At 43.9% G+C, this 27928-nt stretch overlaps 1 protein-coding gene across 2 annotated transcripts in view; it reads left to right on the top strand.

Annotated features, from left to right (window-relative positions):
* AMOT (angiomotin) overlaps positions 1-25574 on the top strand; it is a 61093-nt gene extending 35519 nt beyond the window's left edge. For both annotated transcript variants that reach the window (XM_071757607.1, XM_071757606.1), the window contains exons 5-13: positions 429-573; positions 1942-2034; positions 5355-5500; positions 15252-15401; positions 15728-15918; positions 18129-18251; positions 18907-19139; positions 20232-20453; positions 21522-25574. In XM_071757607.1, coding sequence (XP_071613708.1) covers positions 429-573; positions 1942-2034; positions 5355-5500; positions 15252-15401; positions 15728-15918; positions 18129-18251; positions 18907-19139; positions 20232-20453; positions 21522-21622 — 1404 coding nt within the window. In that variant the 3' untranslated portion in view covers positions 21623-25574. The remainder of the gene's footprint in view (positions 1-428; positions 574-1941; positions 2035-5354; positions 5501-15251; positions 15402-15727; positions 15919-18128; positions 18252-18906; positions 19140-20231; positions 20454-21521) is intronic.
* Positions 25575-27928: the final 2354 nt, after the last annotated feature.

The raw sequence follows: 27928 nt of genomic DNA, 5'->3' as shown, positions 1-27928 counted from the left end.
CAGTAATGCAAAATCTGCCTCTTGCATTTTTTTAACATAATTTTGTCTGCCTTTCTTGTTTTATTTTACTTACACAAGTAGATAGTACCTTGGCTACTTACATGTGTGCTTTTCCCTCAAACTAACAGTAGTTCCAAACTGCCTCAGTCTTTAAAAAAAAAAAAAAAGACATTTGCACTGCTTCTTCTGTGCTCTGATGGTATTGGGGAAACAGCTGAAGTCTGGAAGGAGAATCCAGATCTTCATTTCACCACTGGTATTCTTATGCAAAAGGACCCATCACAAACACAAGACTCTGTCATTTTACTTTATGTGTAGGTGTAGACCTTTCAATGAAGAAAACTTGAGAGAAAGTGATCTCCTCTCTGAGGCAAAAAGAATTGTTAATGATAAAATAACAAGTGCATGTTTTCATGTTTCCACTGCAGCTGGAAACAGAAATTCAGCAAGTTTCAGAGGCATACAAAAACCTGGAGAAATCCTCCTCCAAGCGGGATGCCCTGGAAAAGGCCATGAGAAACAAGCTGGAAGGAGAAATTCGTAGGCTTCATGATTTCAACAGGGATCTAAGAGGTGAATGCAGTAAAACTTCTGTTCCTCAGTGCTGTGGGGTTTTATTGTTATACTTGGCAGGACAGTGTTTTGCTGCAGAATTCTCTGTTGTCACAACTCGAGTAGGACAGGATACTCAGGTATGTTCAGTAGTCTGAGTTCTGGGAGTACAGAAAAGACAGGTTTAGGAGAGGGCTGTAGTCTCTCATTTCCAGCCTGTTTCTCATTGAGAAGAAACATGTGATAAGCCAAGTACCATAAACCAGATGTAAGCCTGGAATTCTCTCTTGTCTTATATCCTAGACACAATTTGTACAATTTGTTCAGTTTATACAAATGGAAAGACATTTTGCTGACTGGCTAATCCCACAGCAGGCATGTTCACTTTCTTTCCTGTCCAGTGACCCTTCTGCACTGACATACAAACTGCAGACTGTCTGTTCTTCCTGAAGGTCTTGTCATTCCTTATCAACGTAGGCATCTGGTTTTTTGGATCTCCCTTCCTTTTCCAGAGTGAGATGTTATTAGTGTCTGGTTTTTGCTAAGAGGCTGGCAGTGGAGAGTGATGCTGAATGGTATTTGACCTTAACATGGGTCAAAGTTTAAGCATTAGTTTGAAAAGCAAAAAAACCATCTGCAATTTGAGATGTTTATGGGTGCACCATCAATCTTTTAAACTGTGAGTTTAATTTTTTTTGATGAAAGCCACCTGATTGTCCTACATCTCAGCTGCTTTCACTGCTCCTGGTCTCTTATTAAGGCTGTGTTCCCAGAAATTGTTTTGCATCCAAGAAGTAAGGCCACACAGTGCCCAGTGCTATTGAGAAGGACAGTACCCAAAGGCCTGCATTAAATAATCTTATTCATAATAAACCACACCATAAATGGTTCATTCTTATTTTCATAGGCTGATATAAATTCCTGACAGCCTGCAGCAGCAGAACTGTTAAGATGTCGTTAGGGTTTTACACTTTTCCCTGAAGTCAGGTAATTGGACAAGAATTTAATCTTCCAGCTCTTAAAATTTAGAGGAGAATTAAAAGGGAATTTTTAATTGCATGGTGGGATTTATTCCAGTGGAAAAAATAAGGTGTCTTCACATTTGTAAAAACTGAAAAAATAAACTTCTTGTGTGATAGAATTCTTTTAAGTGATTTGTTTTTTTGAACTTTATTTAACCTGTTTTGTGTCACTGAGAGTATTTGCTCAAGAACACAATGAGAAATGTTACAAAAGTGACTGCCAGCTTCTGGTAGGTTTTTTATTTTTGGCTGTGTAGAATTCTGTGAGCCATTCCCCTGGCTTGCATTAGAAATGTCCCGAGCAGATGGGAGTTAAGGCTTGAAATGTTTAATTATTTAATGTTCCTTTTATTGAAAACTTTTGCAGAACGGATGGAGACAGCCAACAAGCAGCTTGCAGAGAAGGAATTTGAGGGCTCTGAAGACAATCGCAAAACCATCTCTCAGCTCTTTGCACAGAGTGAGTTATGCAATCATCATTATTATGGGTCACTAGAAATGCTCCCATCATCCTGGGCAGGAGAACAATGCAGCAGGTTAGAGTAGTTTAGATCCATCAGTTTCTCTACTGAAATGTCAGGGCAGTGATGGTCCAAAACTGGCAGTGGGGAAAGGAGAAGGAATTAAAGAATTCCTTTGCTGTCAGTATGGAAATTCCATTTGATGGTGTTTCTTAGAGAGTTTTGGAGCAAATGTAGTTTGCTGTTAAACTGTAAAATTAGTGTAAAAAAATTAAATGTAAAAAAAATTAGTGTAAAAAATTAATGCGTAGGATAATTTGTCCATTTGTTTTGTCCCCTGAAATCTCTGGAATTAAATCTTTCCAGGCTGACAAGAGTCTTGGCATGAGTTAAGGCCAGTGGGACTGGCACTTGGTAGGTCTCCTATCTCTTTAGTTTGCCACTGCCCCATCCATTTCAGCAAAAATACAGGGGATAACACTGCCTGCAGTACCCTGGGCTGGCTAAGGAGTCATGAAGCCTGTGCAGAGCAGTGGATTTATCACAAGGCAGACCAAAATGAGGGCTGTGAAACGCTGCTTTTCCTCTGTACTGGAATGTCTTGAGGCTGATGGCAGTGGGCCAGTTTTTCTGTCACCCCACAGCATACTCCACCCATCTGACAATGCTCACTTTTCTCCCATTGTTATAGAAAAAGGTAATGCAATGAAATTGCAAAATAGAGATTTTCTGTGATGTAACACACACTGCTGCTGCTCTGCCAGCTGCTGGTATCCTTCCCTTGGGTTGTCTTTATTCCTGGTGGCTGATGGTGCAAGCAGGTGGCTGTCAGGGTGTGAATTCACAACTCCTGGTGGCAGTGGAAAGTCTGGGAGTTCAGTCTGGCACTCAGACTGGTTGGGTGGACTTTGAGGTTCACAGCTTCACCCAGAGAGGTGGGAAGGCCAAAGCTGTGAGGCCTCACACTCAGTTTCTCCTTTTGGATGAATGTGGAAACCCCAGTGTTATGTTTTGCTGGTCCCAGCATTTCTAGTGCTGCTGTTATTGACAGGAAGCTGAACAGGAGCCAGCAGTGTGCCCAGGTGGCCAAGAAGGCCAATGGCATCCTGGGCTGGCTCAGGAACAGCGTGGCCAGCAGGTCCAGGGAAGGGATTCTGCCCCTGTGCTCAGCCCTGGGGAGGCCACAGCTTGAGTCCTGTGTCCAGTTCTGGGCCCCTCAGCTCAGGAAGGAGATTGAGGTGCTGGAGCAGGTCCAGAGAAGAGCAAGGAGGCTGGGAAGGGATCCAGCACAAGTCCTGTGAGGAAGGGCTGAGGGAGCTGGGGGTGTTGAGGCTGGAGAAGAGGAGGCTCAGGGGAGACCTCATCACTCTCTCCAACTCCCTGAAAGGAGGTTGGAGCCAGGGGGGGGTTGGGCTCTTTTCCCAGGCAACTCTCAGCAAGACAAGAGGGCACAAGAGGTCTCAAAGTTGTGCCAAGGGAGGTTTAGGTTGGACATGAGAATGAATTTCTTTCTGGAGAGGGTGCTCAGCCATTGGAATGGGCTTCCCAGGGAAGGGGTGGATTCTCCAGCCCTGGAGATATTTCAAAAGAGCCTGGATGTGGCACTCAGTGCCATGGGCTGGGAACCACGGGGGGAGTGGATCAAGGGTTGGACTTGATGAGCTCTGAGCTCCCTTCCAACCCAGCCAATTCTAGGATTCTATGATTCTATGTTGTCAAGTGTAGCAGTACTGATTTGGGGAAGAGTCTGAAACAGAACCTCCAAAAGCCTCTCTGGAAGCACTTACAGATTAACAAGCAGACCTCTGGCAGCAGTTGCTACCTGCTGGAGTAATCCACCCTCTCTCATCTCTACCCCTTTTGTTTGGTACCTTGCAGTGTGCTGACACTGCCAGCTGCTCACTGCCTGCCTGGAGGAGGATGGGAGAGATGGGGAGAAGAATAGGCAAGTGGTGACAGTAGCCTTTGTCCTCCTGTCTAATGCCAGCTGCAGTCAGGGTTTGCTCTGCAGAGTTCTGGGTGCTGTTGAAGGACAGGTTTTGTTTTGCAACCTGTGTGTGGGCTGTGTTGATTCCCCAGCAGAAGGGAATCTTCAGCTACTCAGGGTTGCTAAAGCTTTGCTCCTGGCTCTCTGCTGGCAGAAGAAAGGGAATGATTGTGGTCCTGTAAATATAGTTCTGCACATGCTTGCACAAATGGGCCTGTGTACTCCATATGCAGTCTGTCCTAACACCCAGGATCTAGTTCCTGTTTTTCAAGCCTTCCACTCCTTGTCCTCATTCCTTTGTCGTGGGATATTGGTTTCTGGAATGCAGTTTCTCTGGTGTCATCAGTGCTGGGTGTAGATCACTCCAGGGAGTATTCTGTGGTTATGTACCCAGCAAGCTTATTAATGTTATCATTGTAGCTGGTTGGCATGAGCTGGGAATGACAACATACACAGAGGACAGCAGCTCTGTGTTGTGGCTTTGCTTTACCACCCTTGTGTGATAATTTCTCCAGTCCCCAGTTATTTTACCCCATTTATTGTTTTATTTTATGAAGGCCCTGTTCCTGAGACACACAACCAAGCTGTTCCCACCAAGTCCAGCTCCTTCTGGAGAGCAGCAACAGAGCACCAGCTGCTGTGCTGGGAGTGGCTTTAGAGCATCAGACATGAGCTCTGAGTGCTGGACTTTCTTTGAACAGTACCAGAACAGCTCCATGAGCCCCAGTTCTGTCCCAGGGGGCTGTTTTTGAGGGCAGCAGAGGACAACTGGAAGTTCTCACTGCTCATTTGTTTTCTGTCTCTGATGGTACTGCCAGCAAAGTGGGACAACTGAGTGTTACTTAGAGAAGGAGGACAGCTGTGCCAGACAAAACAGCCTTCCTGTTAGTGGGGTGAGTGTGAAAAAAAAGGAGCACAAGTTTTCCAGGCACAGAAGTCTGCCATCTCCTCTCTCCAACCTGGAATATTAAAATTACTGAGTTTGTTTTCCACTGCTGAAAGCTCAGAGGTGAGGAGGTGCCAAGTTTCAGTAACCATCTGCATAATCAGAGCAAATTACCTAACTGTACTGAGTGATGCACCTTCTGTTTCTTCTCCTTAGCATTGTGGCACATTGTTACTTGAAGGTACCATGCTTGTTTTTCAGGGTTACAAGTCCTTCTCTTCCTTGAAAGCCATGGACTTTTTTTTCCCCCTTTAGCTCTAGATTTGCATTCTCTCTCTTGTGAGAAATCCCAGTACAATCTTCCCTTCACCTCTGGAGTAAAAGACTGCTAAAAGCTGGGGAGAGACAAGTGCTGTCCATTGCTAAGTCTCACTTTGTTTTGATAGACAAGGAAACACAGAGGGAAAAAGAGAAACTGGAAATAGAACTGGCTGCTGCACGCTCCACCAACGAGGACCAACGAAGACACATTGAGATCAGAGACCAGGCCTTGAACAATGCTCAGGCTAAGGTGGTGAAGCTGGAGGAGGAGGTAAGGATGTTGGGAGAGAGAAATGAAGGTAGCTTGGGTTCCAGTGACTGTGGGAACGAGCTTGGGACAAATTATAAGGAAATCTGCTTGCTTCAAAGCTGTTGATATCTGCTTAGCTTTGGGTTGGTTTGCTAAACCACTGAGCTGTGCACAGATAAGCCACAAATCTGTATTTCCTTGGAAGTGCTTTTGTCTAAGCAGCCATGTTTCGTTTTCTTTGTTTTTCAACTGATAAAAGTGAGCTGGAACTGAAATCCCAGCCCTGGCAACATTCTGAAATTGGCAGAAATTCAGATCTGGATGGACTGGTAACTAATATCAAATGAATGCAGCTTGTCCCCTTGCCAGGTGTTCCAGTTACACCAGGGCATCGTGGTGCACAGTGCAGATCATCATATGTGCCCCGTGTTTGTAATAAGCTGGGCATGACCTTGGGTGTTTTCTCTCCCTTCCCTCCCAAGAAGGAAAAACACATCTGAGCTGCTTAGCCAGGCAGCTTTCAGAGCACTTTCTCCCGTAGCCTTGGCCCTGCAGCTCATGCATGGCTCTCACCTTGCTGCCCTCCTGTGTCACAGTGTCTGTCCTCTCCCTCCTGCCTACTCCTTTCCTCTCAAAGGCTCCATTTCCCACTCCCAGCCTCTGCTTCCTTTACTCCTATTCTTCCTCCATAGAGAGCCTGGGGAGGAAATCTCATGACCAAGCAGGCTTCCTCCACTGTGGATTTGTTCTCTCCTCCTTCAGATCTGACACCTTCCTGCCTCCTGGCACTCAGCACAGTGCCTGTATCCACCTGTGTCTTGCTGTCTTCCTCAAACCCTCCCTTGTCTCCTACTCTTCTCTCCATTCAGGACACCACTGTTCCAGGAGAGGAGGAATGATCAAATACAAAGTGAACCTCTTCCTATCTTATCTCTTCCTCCCTCCAAGGTACAGGTGTAGCTGCCTTGTTAATTTTAGCCTGCTCTTCTCTAAGCTCTGTATTTGCCTCAGTAAATCTTCTCCTGAATCTTCCTTTGTTTCTTTCCCTGGTGTCCTTAATTTTTGCCCCTTGCAGTATCTTTGTTCCAATCTCTTCAGCTTCATGGGAGCTCTCCCTCAGTCTGTCCCCTCCTGGATCTGTTCTGCTCATCCATCTGGGGTCCATCACTGGAGGACCAGGTTCTGTGCAATGCAAATTATAATAATAGTAAAAAAGAAAGGAGTCAGAGGAATGTTTAAATATCCCTGGCCACATTCAGCCTTGCCCACAGTTGACAAGTCCATTGATTTCACTAAAATTGCAGCAGCTCCTGGCAGGGCTGACTTGCACCTTTGTTGCTTGGGGGGACAGGAGCATTAGGTTAGAGGGTAAATTAAACAGGACATGACACTCTTTGACTCTAAAGCAATTCTTGTTTGATCCTGCAATGTATTGGAGCTCTCTGGCTTCCATTCAGCTTCAGCACCAAATGACACTAAAAGTCTGATGTGTGACTGACTTGAAGAGCAGGGGACTTCCCTGGAACTGTTCACATCGTTGGAGTCAATGTCTATAGAGGTGCTGTGATCAGCCAGCACACACAGCTCTGGGCTAGGTTCAGCCTCCATGCAGACACTAATATTGGCTCCCTCCCTGTGAAGTTGTAGCTTTTAGAGGTAATAATAATTTTATGTCTTCTTCTCAAAAGCCCTCTCTCATCTTACTAGAAAAATTGGCTTCAGTGCAAAATACCTCTGCTTAGGTAAAAGAGTAAAGCTGGTGAGTAACTCTGGGCTGGATTGCAGGATAGTTTAAAGAACACACACAGGCTGATACAGGGGGAAATGCCCTGGTCTGGATTGCAGGAGGGTTTGTGGTCATTAGCATCCAACCTTTGCTCGAATCCCAGAGTGCTCAGGAAGTGCCACCCTTCCTGTTGTAGATAAATATGGAAGTGTCTCACTGAGGGAGCAGGAATTAACTCTGCTTCTTCCTAGAGGTGAGAAGGAGTAAGGGGAAACAGAAGGGGTAAAGAGTCACTTTTGCAGGTTTCCCAAATCACTTCTTAATGAAATACTTAGGATTATAAAGCATTTGTTGCCTCATTAGTATTACATTGTGGGGAGCTCTTAAATCCCCAAGCTGTTTGGGAACTTTTGGAAAGACAGCCAAGCAAACTGCTCCGTGCTCAGGGCACCATTTAGAAGGGACTGTAAATGTCAGCCTGAGTTAGTGACATTCAGGGACCAAGATATATGAACAATTTGTCAATTATTTCTTTTATTCCTGCCAGCTTAATCAGCATTACTAGTCCCTGTAATTGTCAGGAGTTTCCAAACTAGTCCTGCAGAAGAGGGTGGAGTTTCTTACACTAAGGTTTGGCAGCCACTCTGGCTCAGGGCCTGAGGGAGACATGCATATTTCAGTTGTTGCATCCTGTAATGTAACTTTTCAGCTTTTTTTTTTTCTCCCCCTTCCATTTTGATTTCCTATTAAGCAGAGTTACTCTGCCTCATATTCACCAAATCCTTTTATAAAAGAGAATATTTCCTTTCTCATGAGAGCTGTAAGCCATATATCATTATAGCCACATTTAAATGTTGTACTGGAGTCAAAATTTCTAGTTTCTTTTTGAAAATCCTTTGCCTGAATTGCCAGCTTGGGCAAAACCCCCCCCAATTTGTAGGATGTAGGTACTTGCCTACTCCTATGGAGCCTTGAGAGCTTTTAGATCTATTCCATTTTAGCAGCCACGTCAGAGGAAGGGAAGAGATAGAGGGATGCTAAATGTGATGGAGAAAGGAATGATCTTGGAGATACCCAAATATAGTGTGAAGCAGTTGGAAGCAAAAGGAGACATTCACAGAATACTTTCCCTGGGCTGTTAGCAAGGGTGAAACGACTCCTCAAATTTAGAACAAGCTGCCATTAAATTTTTGGTAGCATGGAGTTTATTTCTGCAAAGTGCTAAAAAAGGGTGAGCGATCACGGGAATGTAAAACAAACTTCACTGTGTCTGTGAACAGACTTGCAAAGTATGTATGTGCTTTATATATAATATTTAAACTTTACTGCTTCTCTGCTATGCATGAAGATACCTTATAATTAACCCCTATTTTCACTTCTCCATTTTCATTCTTCCCTTTAGTAGGTGTCCCACAGTTATGCATAAGTCAGAGCTCATTAAAATGGGTTCTAATGAAGTATTAGTTTGTTTTTTAAACTGCAGGGTGTTTGCATTACATGCAATGAATCTGAGATAGATCAGGTCCATTGGAGGTAAAACACATTGGCTTAAGAACATACATCACAGGCAGAAATTAAGGATAATATTTGCAGGTAAAGCAATGAAAAATTCTCATTTTGGAGCATGGATTGTCAGGATGGTCTCAGTTTTGATGCAAAGAGTTGAGTGGCTGCAGTGTGCAGCAGGTGGGTAGCTGGTCACACATGGCCTCTGTGTGTGAGCTTGTAAAATAGTGGTGTTACTGTGCTTTCACCAACACCTTGAGAACCTTTGGCAAACAGAGCAGATGGTTCAGCTTTGCTCTGGGCCACAAGCAGGATTGCTGGGCTTACAAAAAAGGGACCATCCTGAGGCTCTGGATAAAGGCTGGTTTATTGGGAGTCCTTACCAGGAGTTTGGTGCCAAATACTTGGTTTAACCACAACTGCTGGATGTAGAGGGCACAATTGCTACTGTTTTTACACTTTAAAAAAACAAAAGGAATTTCCAGACCTTTTATTGATTGGTCATTTCTGCTCGCCCTGGGTAATCCATACCATGGAAAATATTACTTCAACTTAAAAAAAAAAGTGTGTGGATTTTTTTATAGTAGTGTAACTTGTACTCCTTTGCCTCCACCACTTTACAAGCCCCTGTCCTAATGAATGCCTTAAGGAGACAGCTTTGAAAATAGGGCTACCATTAAGAAGATATAAATACCTGCTCTTTGCCATCCTCATTCACACACCTTGTGGTGGGAAGAGAAGTCAGACATCCTCTGATGGGTGCAAACTGGGGGCTGGGGAGAGGGAAGAAGTTTGTCTGGAACATCTTTTCTAAAAGGGGCTTGTATTTAGAAGCTGTAAGATCTTTCAGCCATCAGAATTCAACACAAACCAAATATCAGAGCTAATGTATTATATTAATTTCTTGCTCAGCTTTGTGGAGAGAAACAGCATTTTATTTCTGATAACACTGAAGGTTCTGTCTGTAGGGAAATGTAGAAATGTTCCTTTCCATGTGACATCTATTGTATTTTATATGCTGGGTCTGAGATACTTTCAGAACAGAGCTCTGGCTTGTGGAGAAGAGACCCAAAGGAGAGTTTGTGTACTTGAAGGCTTGTCTGTTTTTTTCCAATCACTTCTCTGGCTCTATAAAAAGATACTCCTAGTCTCCACAGCTTTGTCTTACTCAAATTCTTCAGATCCCAGAGCTACATACCTGCCCCTTTCAGGACAGATCTTCTAAAGGGGATGATTTTTGGGTGGCTTATGGATGAATGAGGTGGTTCATGGGTGGGTAGGGTGAGGAGGGGAGAAAACTCTCTTCTTTTTGAGCTGTGTATGTGCTTGTCATTGAGGACCTGCATTCTTGTAACAACACACAACTGCATTCTTACTGCTGTGTCTCTACCTCTCATATTCCACCTGTTAATAATTTTCCAGAGGTGGCTTTGAGAGTTTTAACTTATTTCAACACAGAGAGATGAGATTATGACATTCCCATGATATTCCCTAGCAAGAGGATGGTCTTACCAAATACCATGAGTTCTTGCTGAGACCAATGGCACCTTATTGGGCCTGAATTCAAACAAACTGAGGGATCAAAGGAATTCTGGAGGAATATATTCCAACTGCAAGAGGGAGAGGTGGTTAAAACGTGCTTACTGTCTGGGCTGGTTGTTTTTTTTTCTTTACTACATTTCTGCCATAGCAGGCAAATTCTTGTGGGGAAGTGCATTTTCAGCTGCATCTGAATGGATTCAGCTTTAGGATAAACCCAGAATGTAATGAAAACACACTGAATATATTAAACAAAAAGACTTTGAAGACCTCAGAAATGGTGGGTGGGAGACAAGCAGATGCTGACGAGTGTTACCAATTTGCTGAAACAGGAGCTGTCCAAGATGAGGAGGGTAATGGCTGGGTTTGTTAAAATGCCTGGGAGGGTTTCTGAATCATTGCTAGCTATGCAGGAAGTCTTGTCTTCTTCCCCAGAAAATCTCTTTGCTGAGTAACCCATCTGGAAGCCATGAATCTCTTTACAAAAGAAGATTCTTCTTTCCCCCTCACCTGCCACATCCAGGACTGCATTTGTCCAGCAGAGGATGCTGAGAGGATTTGTCCAGTCATGAGGATGCTGAAGCCTTTGCCTTTCCTTCCTTCTAGCACTTTGACAGTGAAGATTCCTCATTCCTGTTTGTCCTGGCTCCCTGTGCTGTGGGCATGAAACCTCCATGCTCTCCAGATCCTTCCTTCTGCAAAGACCTGGGATCCCTGGAAGGGATTGCATGGTTTGTCACAGGCTCTGCTGAGGAGCCTAAATCAGACAAAGGAGCAGGATCTGTTTGGCTTTTAGGCTGTTAATCTCTCTTCTGCCAGGCAGTTGCAGCAGTGGAATCTAATGTCCTCATTTCTGACAGGAACACTTTGTCCTTGGCCATTGCTTCTGCACCACACAAATGCTCTCAGTGGCAGAGAAGCCTGCAGGTTGCCTGCTGCCAGGCATCACGATGTCTTAGCAAGTCTTTTCTTCTGCAAAAAGGTTCTACAGACTAGTTTAAATTTTCTAAATTTTTCCTGAGTGATTTGTTTTCCATTGCTGGAAGCCCTGTGGCTCAGAGAGATGGCTGTGCAGGCATTTTCAGGCAGTGTATCTTTCAGATTAACTTGGAAAGAGATTGCTTTTCAAGTCAGCCAGACTGTAGTGAGCAATGAAGCCTCTGAGCCCCAAGAATATCCTGCTTCTCCCACCTGGCTCACAGCTGCAGAAAGCAATCCTGACAAAACACAGAGGACAGCAAATGGAAACAGGAATACTTGAGGGAGAGGCCAGGGAATCTTTCAGGGTTTTCCCTGCATTATCCCTTGTGGATTTCAGTGGATTCCCAAGCCAGTCCATGTCTGCTTTATTTTTCTTGTCCTCAGCCCTCTTGCAGAAAATACATAAAGATCATAGTGGATGTGATGTGACTGCTCCTCTTTCAAATGGTTTCAATAGAAAAATCTTGTTGGTAGAGTTAAAGCCTGAGCTCTGATACCTGGTTAGGACATTTTCCCAAGCAGCCAGGGGTTGACTTGGAGAAGATAAGCACATGATTAAAGTTGTGCCATGTGCTGTAGGAAGTGCTGAGCAGGGACACAGCCAGGCTGAAGTGCTCTGCTGTGCTTCCAGAGGTGCACTGAGGTTATTTGACATCTTACTGTCTCAAAGGGGTGTTACAACAGAGATAGGAGTGTGAGCAAAACACTCTGCATTTTCAGAGCAGCCTTCAAGGCAAAACAGTTTCAATACATTATGTGAGCATGAGCTTGCTTCCTAGTTAAATGCAGGACCATCAAAAGGAAAGTTACTATCTTGTCAAATTTATTTAAAATTCTATTCCAAAGGGCGTGACTGCATCCGTGTAAAGCTTCAGGAATGAACTCTTATCTAGAGCACGTGTTCACTGCAAGGCTTGTTGCAGAGGAGAAAATTCCAGTGTCCTTTGATGCCATCTCTCCTGTGGTAGATGGTTCTGTGGCCCTTGGCACTGAGCAGCCACTTTTGGTTCATTGCTGGAAGAGAGAGGGTGGGGAATCCGTGGCAGATGACCAAGAACAAGCCTCAGCACGCTGCCTTTTTTATTTCCTCCCATCTCACTTCTGTCTGCAGCACCCTGGCAGTACTTGGGAAACACTGTTTCCAATTCCTGTCTTAGGAAAACATGATCACATTCTGTTTCTGGATAATGAAATCCCTCTGTACTTGGAAGAATTATTTCTGGTCGTCTTTACATTGAGACCACAAATCAAGTCAGAAAGTTGGTTTGGTTTTTGGGTTTGGGTTTTTTTTTTTCTCATTACTACCACTCCTGGAGAATCCTGGTTCACAGAAAGGTAAATTATTCTTTACAAATACAGGAGCTGAGGTGGCAGAGCTGGAAATAAATGAACACACAGTGGGTTGACTGAGTGCAGCAAGTACATGAGATGAAACAATCTCATGCATAAAGAAGAATTGTGTCACAAGACACCTTAGGAAAGCCAAGTTGTCTGTACCACAGACATGCCTTTAAAGCTTATTCAACATCTGTGTTCCAAATTATTTCAGGGATTCCTGAATTAATTCTGGTTTAAAGCCATTAAAAAAATACACCCACGAATCCCAAATTATTTTTTGACATTGCTATTTCTTCCTGATGCTGGAAGATGAAGTGTTTTCTGTGAATGGGAAAAAAAATAAATGAAGCTGCCTTTCTGAAAAGCCACTGAACAAGCCATGCTTGTACTTTAGGTCTGGTGCATGTGTTAGGCATGTGCAGGCAGTGCTGGTAAGTTGGGCAACAGCTTGTGTTGCAAGGCTTCACCTGCAGGTTCAGCTGATGGGAGCACTTTCAAAGTGAATATTTTGGTGGAATTTTTGTGTCCTAATTCCTTTCTGGATGGGCTTGTGGTATTCTCTGAACTCAGGCCAAAATGTTCATCTGCATACTCAGGTTTATGAAGTATGAAACTAGGCAAATGTTGCCAGTGGCTGCCTCTGCAAGGAGAATTTTGTCTGTGTGCTAAAAAACTTTTCAGAAATGTAAATGCTTCACGGTAGGTAATAAGAGACCAAACATCCATATTCCTTCCATTTTTTTTTTCATGTAGAAGAGTGGGGGAAGAGGGCTGATTTTCAAGAGGTTATTATTCAGCTGCATGCATGATATTTCACTGTTAGCATGTTTATTGGGTTCTTACTCTTGTCCAGGTCAGTAAGCTCCTATGCAAAACCATGACACTGGATGCTCCTCATTTCTAGGTCCTGCTGACTCATAGCTTATCATTTTTGGCTAGTTACAGAGCTGCTGTGAGCTGCTGCTAACCTAAGTGTAAAATTAGGGCATTAATATAGACTTTATTTGAGCCTGAGAAAGCTTAAATCAGTGTTATTAAGCACCACTCTCTGGAACCAAAAGATCTATTAACTATAACATCATTATTGATTTTCTGCAGAGCAGCAGTGGAATATCAAAATGTTCTTGTCCCTCCCATTCCAAATAATGTTGAAACCTTGAGCAACCAAAGAATAAAAATACCTTTCTACTGTGCATGCACTGGTGGGAAGGCCTTTGGTTGTTGGATTACTCACTATTTATTGTAGCTTCTATTATAAAATACTTTTTTGGGGGGAAAATCCTCTAGGGCAGCAACATTGATGCTGTGAGATTTGATGCCTTCTGACTCAATGAAGAAAAGGATACCCTGTCTGGGGTTGTCTGGAGATTTTTTTCTCTCTGCTGTTCACATTGTAGTCTCCAGACAGGAGTGTAAAAAGATAAAATTTTGAAGGAACACACAGTAGGACCTTTGCAGAAGGAAGGTGTGTGGTGTCAGAGCAGCTCAGGTTCTTCAGATCAAAGCCCAGTATCCCATCTCTGCCAAAACTCACAGCACCTTGCTAGGGAACACTATCAGAACAGGGCCAACAAACAGCAATGCCTTCCCAGAATATTTTGCACTTCCAAGAAGGTCTTCCTAAGCCCAAAGTGGTGTCTTTTGTCTTTGATGTCCCTCAGTGGACTTTTCTTCCATGGAGCTATGGAGTGGCTCTGGGAACTCATGTAAGGGAGTCTGTGTTCTGCATCATGGTGCTTCCTTAGGCTTTGGCTGGGACTGGTGGGATAAATTGCCTCCTTCCTGCTATTTTTGTATTTCAGGGATTATGAGAATCCTTGCTAAGAAAGCAGTGCCCCAGGTTTGCAGCAGAAGGCCAGCTAATTGTGATTGTCTTTTTTAACAGAAATTTATGTACAGAATTCCATATATTAGAACAGAGATGGGCCCTAGGTGTGTTGTATTCTGTTGTGTTTTGTTTTTTTCTTTAATTCACATTTTAGTTTGGTTTTATTCTGCCTGATCTATGGATTAACCTTGCTAGGATAGTTATTTGGGATCTTAGCAGAGTAGTTTTCATTCCTTACTGTGAGGCTGAGTAGCAGCTTGGTTTGCAGGATGAGTGATGGAGGGAGACAGAAGGGCAAGGGGCAAGGAATGGAGTGGGACCTCTCGGGTTACACTGGGCCAAGATGACCAAAATCAGTGTACAGACTGCTGGAATAAGCCTGGCTGCAGTGTGGAGAGAAAACAGCCATCTCTCCTATATGCTTTGATCCTATTATTTTATTGTTATGGGACTGGAGCAGGATCCTGCAGTTTTTGATTCAGCTTTTGCTTAAGCTCATAAAAACACTGCCAGCAGTTCTCAGGATTGCCCTGAAAAGTCTTCCCAGTTTGTGGACCAGCTCTGAGCCCTGTCTTTGCTACAGTTACCTTGGGAACATGTCAGGTCACTTAAAACACTGTGTTATGAGCACAGATGCCCTTTCTAACCCATTGATGCTCTCAGTCATTACCATGGGGTCACTGAGAACAAAAAGAACAACAATACCTGACAGGAAGGCAGAGATGGGAAAGACCTGGAACATCCCAAGTGTTGAGTCCAGAGCAGGAGTCGGAGGCACACTGTGAGCAGACATCTGGATGGCCTACAAAGCCAGAACTTCACAACTTAGGTTGTAATTTCTTCTTTTGTTTCAGCTCAAAAAGAAGCAGGTATATGTTGAGAAGGTGGAGAAGATGCAGCAGGCCTTGGTTCAGCTGCAGGCAGCTTGTGAGAAACGGGAGCAGCTGGAGCACAGACTGAGGACCCGGCTGGAGAGGGAACTGGAGTCACTCCGGATGCAGCAGGTACCCAGTGCTGCCCTGGCCCACACCAGGTTTCTTGTAGGAGCCTTTTTTCTGTTTGTTTTTTTTGCTTGTTTCCTGGTTTTGCCCCAGCAAGGTTGAAGTGCCCCTGTAGATGTTTCAGATTGAGCTCCAGAGGAGACCACTACCATCAGCTCATCTGCCCAAGCTGGTGTAGGCCACTGCAGTTCCCTGTGGGGGGGGTTCTCGTGGCTCCTCTGGACTAACCTCTGTCCTTCAGACAAAATGCAGGCCCTGAGTTTTACAAATCCATCCTGATTTTTTAATTATTTTAACTTTTGTTGGGTTTTTTTGCCTTTGGAAACCAGCGTCAGGGCACATCTCAGGCTGCCAACGTCTCCGAGTACAACGCCACAGCCCTGATGGAGCTGCTGCGTGAGAAGGAAGAAAGGATTCTTGCTCTGGAAGCTGACATGACCAAATGGGAACAGAAATACCTGGAGGAGAGTGTGATGAGGCAGTTTGCTTTGGATGCAGCTGCAACCGTGGCTGCTCAGAGGTAAATGGAACTTTTCATAGAACAGGGGTGGTTTTCTTCTTCCAGTTGAATGTCATGTTTCCCACTGAGGAATGTTGTCATACCACCTTCCTGTGATACCTCTCCTTGCAGTCTGAACAGCTTCCCAGGCTTCTGCAGGCAAGTGGAGCTTGGCTGCTTTTCCTGGGAACTGTGCAGTTGCCAACAATTAGAAACTTTTATGCCAGGGGAAGATTCCCCCACACGCAGAAGCCATTTTCCGGATGAGAATTGTTCCGAGTCATTCCTAGAAGCTCTGGATTAAAAAAATAGATATATGAGGAATGTTTTGGCTTTTTATTTTTATGAAGCAGGCATCAGTCCTTGCTGAAGTCATGTGAGATGGGGCAAACGTGGTGATTCACCCTGAATGGCTTGCTTGTTCTCCAGAATGTTTTTGCAAATTACCTTGTGGTATTGTCCTCTACATTGTTGCTAACCAGAAACATTTACTAGAAAATTTTGCTCAGAACATTCTGCTGCATATAGAGAGCTCTGCTTGTGGGGGTAGAAAGGGAAGGGGGCCTGAAATTTGGTAACAAGCTCACATTGCAAGACATCCTGTACAGAAACATGTATTATGGCTGCAAATAGGCCCAAGTACTTCAGTTACTTGGTAAGCAAAAGCTGTTATTGGAGTGCAACTCTTGAGTTAGGTATTGCTTACACATAATGTCATTGCTCACTGGTTTTTGGCTCTTGACTGTAGATTTTTATTTTAGATTGTTTCATCAACCAGATTCAAGTAGGGATGTCATTGCAGCTGCCTTCCTAGCTTGTAAGATCATACTGGACTTGCAGGGGTGAAGTTGCAGATCTCCTGTAGCAGTGTTTAAAGACTTTTATCTTATCTTGCTCCAGAAGCAGGCTGTTATTTTAAGGTATTGATGCTTCTTGTACACTGTTTTCTGCCTCCCCAGAGATTCTCTAAAGGCTTTTGCCACTGCTTGTCCTTAGAGGCCATGTTGTATTTTCAGTGTGCACTGATAAGCAGAGGTCTGCTCTATTGTTTATCATGGATTGAACAGGGATGTGTTAGGCCTGGTCAGGTTTTGTTAATGAACAAGAATGCTTTCCAGTCAGGCAAGAGCCAACCTCTGCTTTCCCATTTCCTTCTAGCTGCTTATCCCCTAAAAGACAGCATTCCATTGGTGTCACCACCTCTGCATGTTTGAGTGCACCTCTGATATCTCCTTCAGAAACTGAGGCTGGGGGGTGCCACTAATTACATTTACAACCTCATCTACACTGGGCAGAAATTTCTTTCCCTTTTCTCTGATGATGGAAAATAGCATCCCTTAGGAAGCTGAGGTTGCAGGAAGGATGCTTTACAGCACAGGAATCTGGGTCAGGTTAGGCTTATTTGAGGAATGACCTTCACATTGGTCCTTTGCCATTCCTGCTCTGAACTTTTGCAGAGTTAGGGGTCCATTTACTCGATAGTTCTTAGACCTGCTGGATCAGGGAGAACAGATTTCTTACTCCAATGAATTGCAGCTCTTGGTTACTCCAGTTTTTTCTGTGTGTTTATTTCTTTCTAATGCTTTTCATGCCTGGCTGTGTCAGTAACGTGCTCTTAGTGTTATGGGTCAGTGATGGAGAGCATAGCAGAGTGACTCTGTTCTGCCTGAGCAGCAGCAAGTAGAACAAAACCCATTGTGTTTTGGTTACTGAACTGAGCAGCTACCCTGGTGTTAACAGCAGGCACTACGTGGAGTCAGTCTAAAACAGTTTTCAGCCTACTCCAAGTTTTTTTGGATGTAGGATTGCTTAAGAAGCTTCCATGCCTGGTTGCCTTTGGTAGCCACATCCCCTGTGTGAAGGGAAAAAGCTTTAGATCTGAAGCAAAGTTTGCACTGTCTCAGTCAAAGAAAAGCTCCTAAAGTTCTATACCATCCCTGCCCCTCCCTGTCTCCTTGGGTTTGCCACATCCATCAGTTTACAGTAGTAGAGTGAAACAGCTTTGGACTGCCCTGGGATGGACAGAAGATTGACTGTTCTTGTCATGATTTCCCCATTTTTGTAATCCTCCTTTCATTAGGACAGGGAGTTGGATTTTTGGAGGACACTGAGGCAGCCTGAGCTCAGAAATAGTGAATGTTTGTGTTTGTTACTTCCGAGCAGGATTTCTGTGCTGCTGGGAGGAAAACAGCAGCAAACTCAGCTGCTCCTTCATCTGCTCTTGTTCTCAGGGACACGACAGGGATCAGCCACTCACCAAACCCAAGCTATGACACCTCTCTGGAAGCTCGCATTCAGAAGGAGGAGGAAGAGATCCTGCTTGCCAACAGGAGGTGTCTCGACATGGAGGGAAGGTAAAATGCAGCTTGGTCCCAGCTGCCTTCTCTGGGACAGGGATTTTAAATTAATTGTCTGGGTAGACGCCTCAGAACCAGAAATTCTTGTGTCTTCACAAACAGCAACACTGTAGGATGCCAGACGCTCATTTGGCCAAGGAAGTGTCTGCACAGCAATCCAGAACCTGTCTTGATACTGAGGGCTAATGCAAAAAAGTCTTTTCTTAGATTTTTTTTTTTTTTTGCATCTAGTTTGTTCCTCTTCCCTCTCCAGGGCATCTTCATCAGACCCCAGGCTCCAGCCACCTCTTTTAACAGTCTCACCAATGTATTTTCCCTGTGGTTAGGTCTTGGACAGACTCCCCAGTGTGTGTTAATCCTTTCTGTTGGTCTCATGTCCTATCCGTAACTCCCAGCTTTGTGTCAAAGCCCCTTCCATGGCTTTTTTGAGCAGCTTCCAGTAGCCAAAGGCTGGTGGGCAGCTCAGGGCCATTCTTTCTAACACGGTGAGCCAGCAAGCAGCCAATATTCAGGGCAATAACTCCCTGGCATCCCTCTTTCTCCTTACCAAAATGCCTGAGGGAGTCCTGGTCACAGCCATGAGGGCCCTGAGGCCTCAATCCGAGGAGAGAGGACTACAAATCATTGTTCTTCTTTGTACTTTCTCCAAAAGGATCAAGACTCTGCACGCTCAGATCATTGAGAAGGATGCCATGATCAAAGTCCTGCAGCAGCGCTCCCGAAAGGAGCCTGGTAAGACAGAGCAGCTCTCCTCCATGAGACCTGCAAAGTCCCTCATGTCAATATCAAACGCTGGCTCAGGCTTGCTGTCCCACTCCTCAACACTGAGCAGCACTCCCATCCTGGAGGAGAAGAGGGAGGACAAGAGCTGGAAAGGCAGCCTAGGTAATTTTTAAATAACAGGGGTGATTCAGATCTGCGAATCACTGCTTAAAGGGGAGGGAGGGGCAGCAGAAGTATCTGAAGGGGCCCACAGGAAGGCTGGAGAGGGACTGTTGGCGAGGGCCTGCAGTGATAGGTGAGGGGCAATGGTTTTTAATTAAAGGAGGTTTAGACTGCATGTTAGGAACAAGTTTTTTACCATGAGGGGAGTGGCAAAATGGAACAGGTTGCCCAGGGAGGTGGTTGAGGCCTGGAGATATTCAAGGTGAGGTTTGAGGAGGCTCTGAGCCACCTGATCTAGGTGAGGGCGTCCCTGCTTACTGCAGGGGCGTGGGACTAGATGACCTTTAGAGGTCCCTTCCAACCCCAATTATTTTATGATTCTATGAATAAAGTGTGTGGGACACTGCCTGGAATGCAGTACAGCTGACTGCAGGGAAGGTGGGGACACACCGGGAACAACTGCTTGGTTTAATCACTCTTGGGAAATAGTGACTGCTGGTGCCCCGGTTCCATCATTAAAATATGTAAGACTTTATTCCCAACTTGATGCCTGGCTTTAGGGATGTTTGAGTTCTGGTTTTCAGAGTTCCCAAGTGCTTGCTTTCAGCTTTTTCAGGATTGCTGTCCTGTGGTGGTGTGCCTGCACTGGAATAACTTTAGTGTAGAATGGCTCATCACCCCTGTTCAGAGAAAATGAGTTGTAACAAAGCAAATCATAGCTTTTTTTTTTTTACCTCTGGGGAAGTTTGACCCAAAGGCCCACCCCATGAGACTGAAAGACCCTGAAATGTAAATGAGAATCTGCTGCATCTGATTTCAGAGTGTGCAGATTTACACTGCTGAGAGACAAAGAGCTAAGGCTGGGTTGGTGGTCACTTGTGTGTCTTGGCACACAGCAGTGTGAGGATCCTGCTGTTCTTCAGCTGCTGCAGCACCTGGTGGTGAAAGGTGCTGTAGAAGGGGACATCAGCACTGTCTGCTGAAGCACAAAGTGCTTTCCAGGTCCTAGAGCAAGTACTGCAGAGGGGTGCAGAACTGATAGCAGTTAGTTTGCTGGGATTGTGAAATTTCCTTCCCTTTTTCCCCCCCCAGGTGTTCTGCTGGGAACAGAATATCGCTCCGAATCCATTCCCTCCACCCCATCTCCTGTGCTCCCTTCCACACCCTTGCTGTCAGCCCACTCCAAAACAGGCAGCAGGGACTGCAGCACCCAGACTGACAGAGGGAATGAGCAAAACAAAACTCCTTCCACTCCAGCTCCCACCCCAGGACGACTCCCCAGCACCAGCCTGGTCTTCAGTGCAGACAAAACAGGTAAGAGAGCTCAGCCCTGACACTGACTTCCCATCAGTTCTGCTCTGTGGAGCAGAGCAGGCCCTTGCCATCCTTTTTTCCATTCAAGAAAACTGGGTTTGGGTTTTGTGAGGGCAGGTGGGTTTCAGAGTCAAGCTTGACAGTGTTCTGAGGGATCTTAAAGGCTCTGAAGGAAAAAAAAAAAAACCCACAAACAACCTGTAAAGAGTGGTGGTAGAAATAAAGACCCATGAGGCAGAGAAGTGTAGTAGTGCACTGGGTGGAGAGGTATAGTGAGATTTAAGAATTGGAGACAGTACAGGCAAATCCCAGGATAAGTTTCTGACTCAGTGTTTACTCTGGAGTAACTTCTGAGTGGGATGGGAGGTTTAAAGATCTGAAAACGGGCTGACCACTGCATTTTCCTGGGTATTCAAAGCCAAGTGAGCTCAGATAAAGGGGAGAGAGAAGAAGGAAAGGTGGGTATCATGGTGAAGCTCTCATTATTGTGCTGTCCCAGTCCAGGCCCAGTGTCAGTGTTGGCACAAGTAGATCCAGTTGACAGTGACTGTCACAGGGGCTGAATTTGCTTCCCACAGAGCTCGGAGCTGGCAGGAGCTGCTCATTTTCCAGCCCACTCTGCCAAATCAATGCAGATTACACAACCTTGCCTCTTCTACTTACAGACACATTACAATTATGTTGTTCTTTATGGAAGAGTGGATTTGGCTGGGCTGCTGTGCCTCTTGCCCTTGCTTTGCTGTTTAATGGGTATCGAGGGAGAGAGGGGAACAGGTTTTGTGGTGTAAGTCTGCACTGACACCGTTGGTTTAAATGCAGTCACTCCAGTTTTATGTGCCCTTGTGTATCAGAGGGAGATACCCAGAGGGAATTTGATAAAATATCTTTATTTGCCTGGCTGCATACACGAAGAATTGATTTTTTTTAAAAATGAATAATGGGTTGGTAGCTGTCTTTTGGACTGTGATAGAAGATGACTTTTAAAATGCTAACCTCGTTTTTCTAACCTCTTTGAAATAAGAGCTTTGAATTGTCTGTCTCTTGGTTTTTTTTCCCCTCATCATGTAGATGGGCCACTCTTCCACTCCAGCACCCTTGAAAGAAAAGCCCCTGTTCAGACCATGGGGCAGGACCTCCCAGATGGAGAGATGGTGGAATACCTCATCTGAAAGGCTGTACCAGGATCTGAGCTGGGATACAGTAGCAAGAAAAGTTTTAAAAGACATTTTTATTGGGAAAAAAATTGTAGTACCTGAGTAATAAAAGAACACTCAGCTGTTTGCTCTTGTATATTATGTCTCAAAAGTATGGACAGGTTAATTTATAATTTGTTCTAAATTATAAAAAACCAGTAACACTTGTTCTTTGAAAGTTTCCCCCTTATTGTTTAAATAGTGGATCTGGTAACATCTTAGGTGCATTACATCTGATTATTTCATTTCAGTATTTTTGAAGTCTCTTCAACAGAAGTACCTGCTCTCACAGCTCTTGGTTAATGTGCAGCTGGAACACAGTAAGATGGATATAAAGGTCAGCACCAGGGAGCATCACTGAATGGGTTTAGCATCCAGGTGTTCTGAGAAGCTTCTATAAAGAAGCTTTAAAAAATCTGAGCTGTGATCAAGGGAGATTTCTCTTTGCCTTTTGGGTGTAAGAACTCAGAATAGGTATTTCACATTCGTAGGTTGGAAAGTTTTCCATTTTTTTTATTTCTTCTTTTTTACTTCCCAAATTGTGTTATTTCTTTATTAAAAAAAAAAAAAAAAAAGACTCCGGTGATTAATGTCGCATTTCACATCTTTTTAGTTCCCTTGAAAGATTTGTCACACTTTTATACTGAAGTACTTTTTCAATAATTTATACAGTGGATAGTAAATAATATATTGCATTCATGTTTTATGTAAATTAAAAAAAGGAGAGTTTACAGGCTCAGTCCTGATCTGTTAGATCAGATTTCTGCCATTGCAGTTCCATTGGCTTTAGTGCAACTACTCCAAATTTACCATTGTGTTAGCAACTTAATCTACTGCATCTGTGGAAAGCTTTCTCTGTGGCAGGTTATATATTTCAGATGTCCTTCTACTTGGTATGTCCCTCCTTCTTCGAGGGTCTAGATTATTTTTTTTTTCATATAGCAAAGCCTCAGAGGTAGAGCTTTAAAGAGGAGCTCCCTGTAAAGTTTCAGATGGCAAATTCTCTCCTTCCAAAATAAATTTCTGTCTTCATCTAACAGGAGAGAGGAGCTTAAAGAAAGTCCCAGAGGCATGACAGAAGGAAGTTACATGTTTAAGTCATCAGGTTCACTTTCAGATTTTTGGGAAGTAGCACAGATGCAGTTGCAGATGCTATAAGGACCAATAGAAGTAAGTGAGTATTTTTTGTTACTATCTTTGCATTTTATTAAAACACTTCAATTTTAATTTCTGTTAGAAACTACTTTTTTAAAAAAAATTGAATGTTAACATACCTAATTAGCCAACAGTCACACGCTGGGGACCTGGCTGGTCTCAACTTTCTGTGCAGCATTAGAGTAGCCAGATTCTCATTTCAGATCATTTCACCCCAGAAATAAGGAAAATCAGCAATTATTCATCAAGCAGTTAATGAATGTCCTTAAGTGGACACCACTGATGTGTTGTCCAACTGAAATGGCCTTACCAGATCAACAGACACAATGGGAATTCCCTACAGAGGGTTGGAAAGTGGAAGGAGGTGCCTTCTGTCTGCTGCACAGGTGACTTAGCAGTGCCTAAAGATCAGTGGTGAGTTGGATTCTGTTTGTCTTCTAGTGATAATGACTTAAAAAAACCCAAGGAAAGCACTTCCTATCATATCCAGGTGATTTAGTGCTCATTAGACAGTACTTCAGGTACTTCAGAGCTGCATTTTAAGGCTTTGTCTCTGCCATGTGGGACAATGTCTTTCTGGACAGTGTGGCAGACCTAAGTGTAGTTAATACTCTGTCTGAATTAGTTCTCCACCCTTTTCCAGACAAACTCTTCACAGCCTCTTCTTTCTCATCCTTAAGAATGTCTTACATTTATTTCTCTTGGCTTTTTTCCATCCTGTACATGAAGTAATGCCCACTCTGGATGATCTGGAGTGATTTATCTTCCTCCTCCACAGTTGAAAATGCAGGAGAAGCTTCTCTCATTAGCTCAACTTGTCCATCTTTCTGCCATTTCAGCATCATTTTCTATGTTTTGGTGGTATTTTTGTGGTTGGTTATGTTTGGGTTTTTTATGTGGTTTGAGCTTTGTAAGGGAGATCAAATGCCACTGAGTGTCTGTGTGAGAGAGAGGGAGAGATGTTTGAGTGCTTTTCTGTTCTTTCAAAGCCAGGAAAAATAATAATTCCATTTTTACAAGTACTACCCATCAGTAGGAAAGAAGTTTTGCAACTGTAAGGCTCTGAATAAACAGTTCCAACTTGCTTGGTTCACATTAATTCTAAAATGTCTAAGAAAATTTTAACTCTTTGCAGATAAAATCTGTTCTAGAAAACAGATTTTCCCCAATCAATATTGGCTGTTCAGCTGGACCAGGTAAAAAGAATTTGTTTATCCTCTTTGCAGCTTATTTTTTTTTTTTTCAAACTGAATGCCTCTGTATTCTGTTTTTACAGAGGGGGAAAAAAAAAAAAAGATGTTTCTGTGAATAAATTACAGCTTATGGGCAGCAACTGTCTCCTCCAAAAATGGAAGCCAAGCAGTCTATGAGGACTGCTCCAGTCCAAGGATTGGAGGAGCCTGAGCAGTTTTGTGCCTGTGGAAGTAAATTTGGGAGGAGATGGTGCAGTTTTGCACTGTTCAGGTCAGGTCCTTTGCCCTGTTTTCTAGTTTAGATTTCTTCCAAAAGCAAAACCCCCCAAAACTTTTGACATAGAAGTTGGAGGTCACCTTCCTTCCTATGCTGACAAACCAGGAGCCATCAGGAATGTATTCTTGCCCTTGAGCTTCCTCAGAGCCATCCTGATGTGAATGTAAAAGAGCTGCTTGCTTTGAGGAAGGTGTGTACTATAGCCTTCTGTCTCTCTGTACAGATTTTTTATTTTTGTTTTTAAACAGAAACTGCTTTAAGGAAACAAACTGCACACCTAGTTCCTTTTCCTTCTGTAGAGCTTGTTTCTAGTAGAAAGTGATTTATTTTTTTTTTAACACAGTGTTGCAATGACCTTCTTTGCAAACCAAATTTTTAGACTAAGAGTTTTTTCTTAAACTCGGGTATTAGAAGCAGAATTGTAGCTTTTATAAAGAAAGCCACATATTCTTCTTTGTAGAGCAAAACCAAGAAAATCAAATTTAGTTATTTTCTTCTCTTTCCTTTCACTGCTTACAGAATGGCCCAAACTCTCAAGTCTTTCCCTTGGGCAGTTCCTTTGGGATTTTTTGGCTCAGGGAACTGCCAGAAGCTTTTGTTCCCATCTGGCCTCATGTCATTATTAACTTCAAACAGCTCCTACCTGGCAGCTCCTGTGGGCTCTGGAGCAGCAATTTTGGTGTCAGGACTCAGGGAGATCTGGAAGTTGCTCCCAAGGAGTCTGCAGAGGGTGAGGAGTCTGCAGGGGGGGTGTGAATTCAGCACAAACCATCAGGGGCTGAAATTCTGCTGTGGTCCCTACTTCTGGTGACAAGTTTGTAGACTGAGAGGCTGAAAAGTGGCCTTGGCTTTGTTTTTGAGGCTGCCTGAGCCAGGGGGCTTGTGGAGTTTTAGGCCAGAACCATTTCCAAGGACACCTTCTGCTCCAGGAGCCCACACTGATGACCAACAACACCCACACAACACCCATACAGTGAGTCCCAACCCTTTGCCTGTAAAATGGTGGCCATGCAAACTTGGTGCAGTCAGGACAAGCAAAATCCCAGAGGGAATTTGGGTTCCTCTCCCTCCTGGCACTCGTGGGCCCAGGATTCACTCTGCTTCCTCACACCAGGACCAATGGGTTCTGCTCAGTGGCAGGGGTGGGGGGGCTGTGGGGACAGGGTGTGGGGGTTCTCTTTTCATGTATTTGTATAGGAACTCTTTTTTCTAAAAGCTAGCATTTGTATGTCTAGAAAGTAAAAAGACATTGTAAAATGTAATTGTACTGTATTTATGAAGAAAATACATTTCTTTTCAAAAAGATGGTATTCTAAGTTGGTTTTAGAGTCTCGACTTCCAACAACATCATCTCTCTGGTTTTCAGCAGCATTGAAACCCACCTGGTTTGCACCCCTAGGGCTGTGCTGAACTATTGATATTTAAGGAAAAAGCAGCCCCCTGCCCTCCTAAACCAGAGCAGGCTCTGAGCTCTGAAGTATTTGAACACTCAGATACATTCAGCTTGGGCTCATCAGAAGTGAAGATGCAGAAATAACTGGAGAGCAGGTTGGAACCATGTAGGTTCCAAGCTTTGGCTCTGGGAGAGCTGGGAAGTAGCTGCCCTTCAGCTTGGGCTGTGGAACAGGTTTCTCCCTGGGAGAAGCATCCTTCAGGACTCCTGTCCCATCATTTAGATCTCCTCCATTTGTAGAGGAGCTCTGGGGGTCAAACAACTTCAGCCCTGTTTCCCTTTCAGCAGGGTTGTGGTGTAAAAGGTGAGAAATGAATGACCAGTTAGCTGCTTCTCTTTAAGATCCAGAGTATCAAAGCATAAATTACGTTAAAATACTAAAAAAATTCAAAAGTTTGCCATTTCACGGCCTTAGAAAATGTGTTGGGAGAATGGTCTTTCCTGTATAAACCTGTACTGAAGTGAATCCTGTGGATTATTTTTTCCTCTTTACTTAAACCATCAAGTTTATTTTGTAATTTGTGACCAAGCTGTTTTGTAATTCAGCTGTTGAAACAGCCCTAAAACCTTTGAAGATTATGGCAGCTTTAATTCTAGGAAGGAAAACAAAAAAGTAAGTGTAAATAAGCACTAAGAGATCTTGTAAATATCTATTGTTGTGTTTCTAGTTAGCTATAAAAATATTTTGTGCATTTTGAAAGAATGGATCCTGTGTTTCCAATTCTTTTCCCACTGATTTGCCTGTTTTGCAGTAAATTTTCATGGTATGAAAACCTTACTGATTGTAGAACCAAACCCACCTTCACCCCATCTAGTCCTCACTCCACCTTTGAGTTTTCAGCTCCAAGTTGGAGATTTTGCAGGATAAAATAGTTGTTCATTCCAGGCCTTTCCCTTAAGCATCTCTTTTTATTTTTTTTTTTTTTTTTAATTTTATTTCCTCCTGACCTCTCCTGTGGCAGCTGGGCCATTTTTCAGCTATTGAAGGGTAACAGCCCATGAGTAACCTGTAGCCACGTGAGTATTTTCTACACCACAACCCTCTTGGACTGCTTTTGTTTCATATATTTTTGGTCCAATTTATTTATCCCCTCTCTTCATGCTGTTGCAGGGAAGGAGCAGGGGTTGTTGGGAAGCTGGTTGGAAGTGGTCAGCCACTGTAGACATCTGAAGTGGATCTTAACATGGTTGTTGCCTCCCCTGGTTGCCAGTGCTGTAATAAAAACCAGGTTGACAAATCCAGGGGCCAGTGGTCAGTTCAGCACACCCATCCCTTGTGCTTTCAGGCCTTTTGATGTTGTTTCTATAAATCTCTCTGGCATGCCAGAGTAGAAACAAGAAAAAAAACAAAAAAGGAAAAAAAAAAAAAAAAAAAAAAAAAGCCCCAGCCAGACAAAAAAAAACAAAAAAGAAAAAGCTACAAAAGTTTGCTAATAGAAGGCTTATTTAAGAAAACAACTGCAGCCCATCTGCAAAAGGGTGTGAGCAAAGTGTTTGGACATTGCACAATGCCCCTGGTAGCCACTGCCTGGCACAGGAGGCTGGAGGCAGCCTAGGAAGGTCTGGCTGTGGCTGTGTGGGGAGCAATGGGACGTGGGGAGCAATGGGATGTCCCACTGGGGTGATTTGGCTCTTCTTATCCTCTCACCTTCCTTGGAAGCTGTTGAGCAGCCCAGTTGGACGTAACCATCTTGCTGTCCTTCATCCTCTGCTGGAAGCATCTGTTGGAGTGGGTGTGGTGAAGTCATCTCCTTCAATCCCATCTTCTGCTACTCAGTGTGCCAAGGTTTGGGGCTTAAAAGGGGAGAAAAGCATTCATGGAATGGATTTGGGTTGGAAGGGACCTTACTGATCATTTATTTTGTCCCAACCCCCCTGCCACGGGCAGGGACACCTCCCACTAGACCAGGTTACTCCAAACCCCATCCAGCCTGGCCTGAACACTTCAGCTCTGTACCTCTCCTTCCTGCTCCCTGAGACAAACAAAATTTGAGCATTTTTTATGTTTTGGAACTTTTCTCTGAATTTTTTAGGAAAAAGAGATAATAAAACAGCATCAAGAGACTGGCCTAGCAAAAGGTGCCTTTAAAGTGATATTTACATCAAGTGACATGTTTGAATGAGATAATCTTTGCTTTGTATTTTGGATGTAAACTTTGGAGGAAACTTTTCATTGTTCCCTTGCCAAGGGGAGTACTGACCAT

This window comes from Heliangelus exortis, chromosome 14 (assembly GCF_036169615.1).
Source record: "Heliangelus exortis chromosome 14, bHelExo1.hap1, whole genome shotgun sequence".
NCBI classification, from domain to species: domain Eukaryota; kingdom Metazoa; phylum Chordata; class Aves; order Apodiformes; family Trochilidae; genus Heliangelus; species Heliangelus exortis.
Note: the sequence above shows the minus strand (reverse complement) of the source record. Positions and strands in the feature narration are given on the sequence as shown.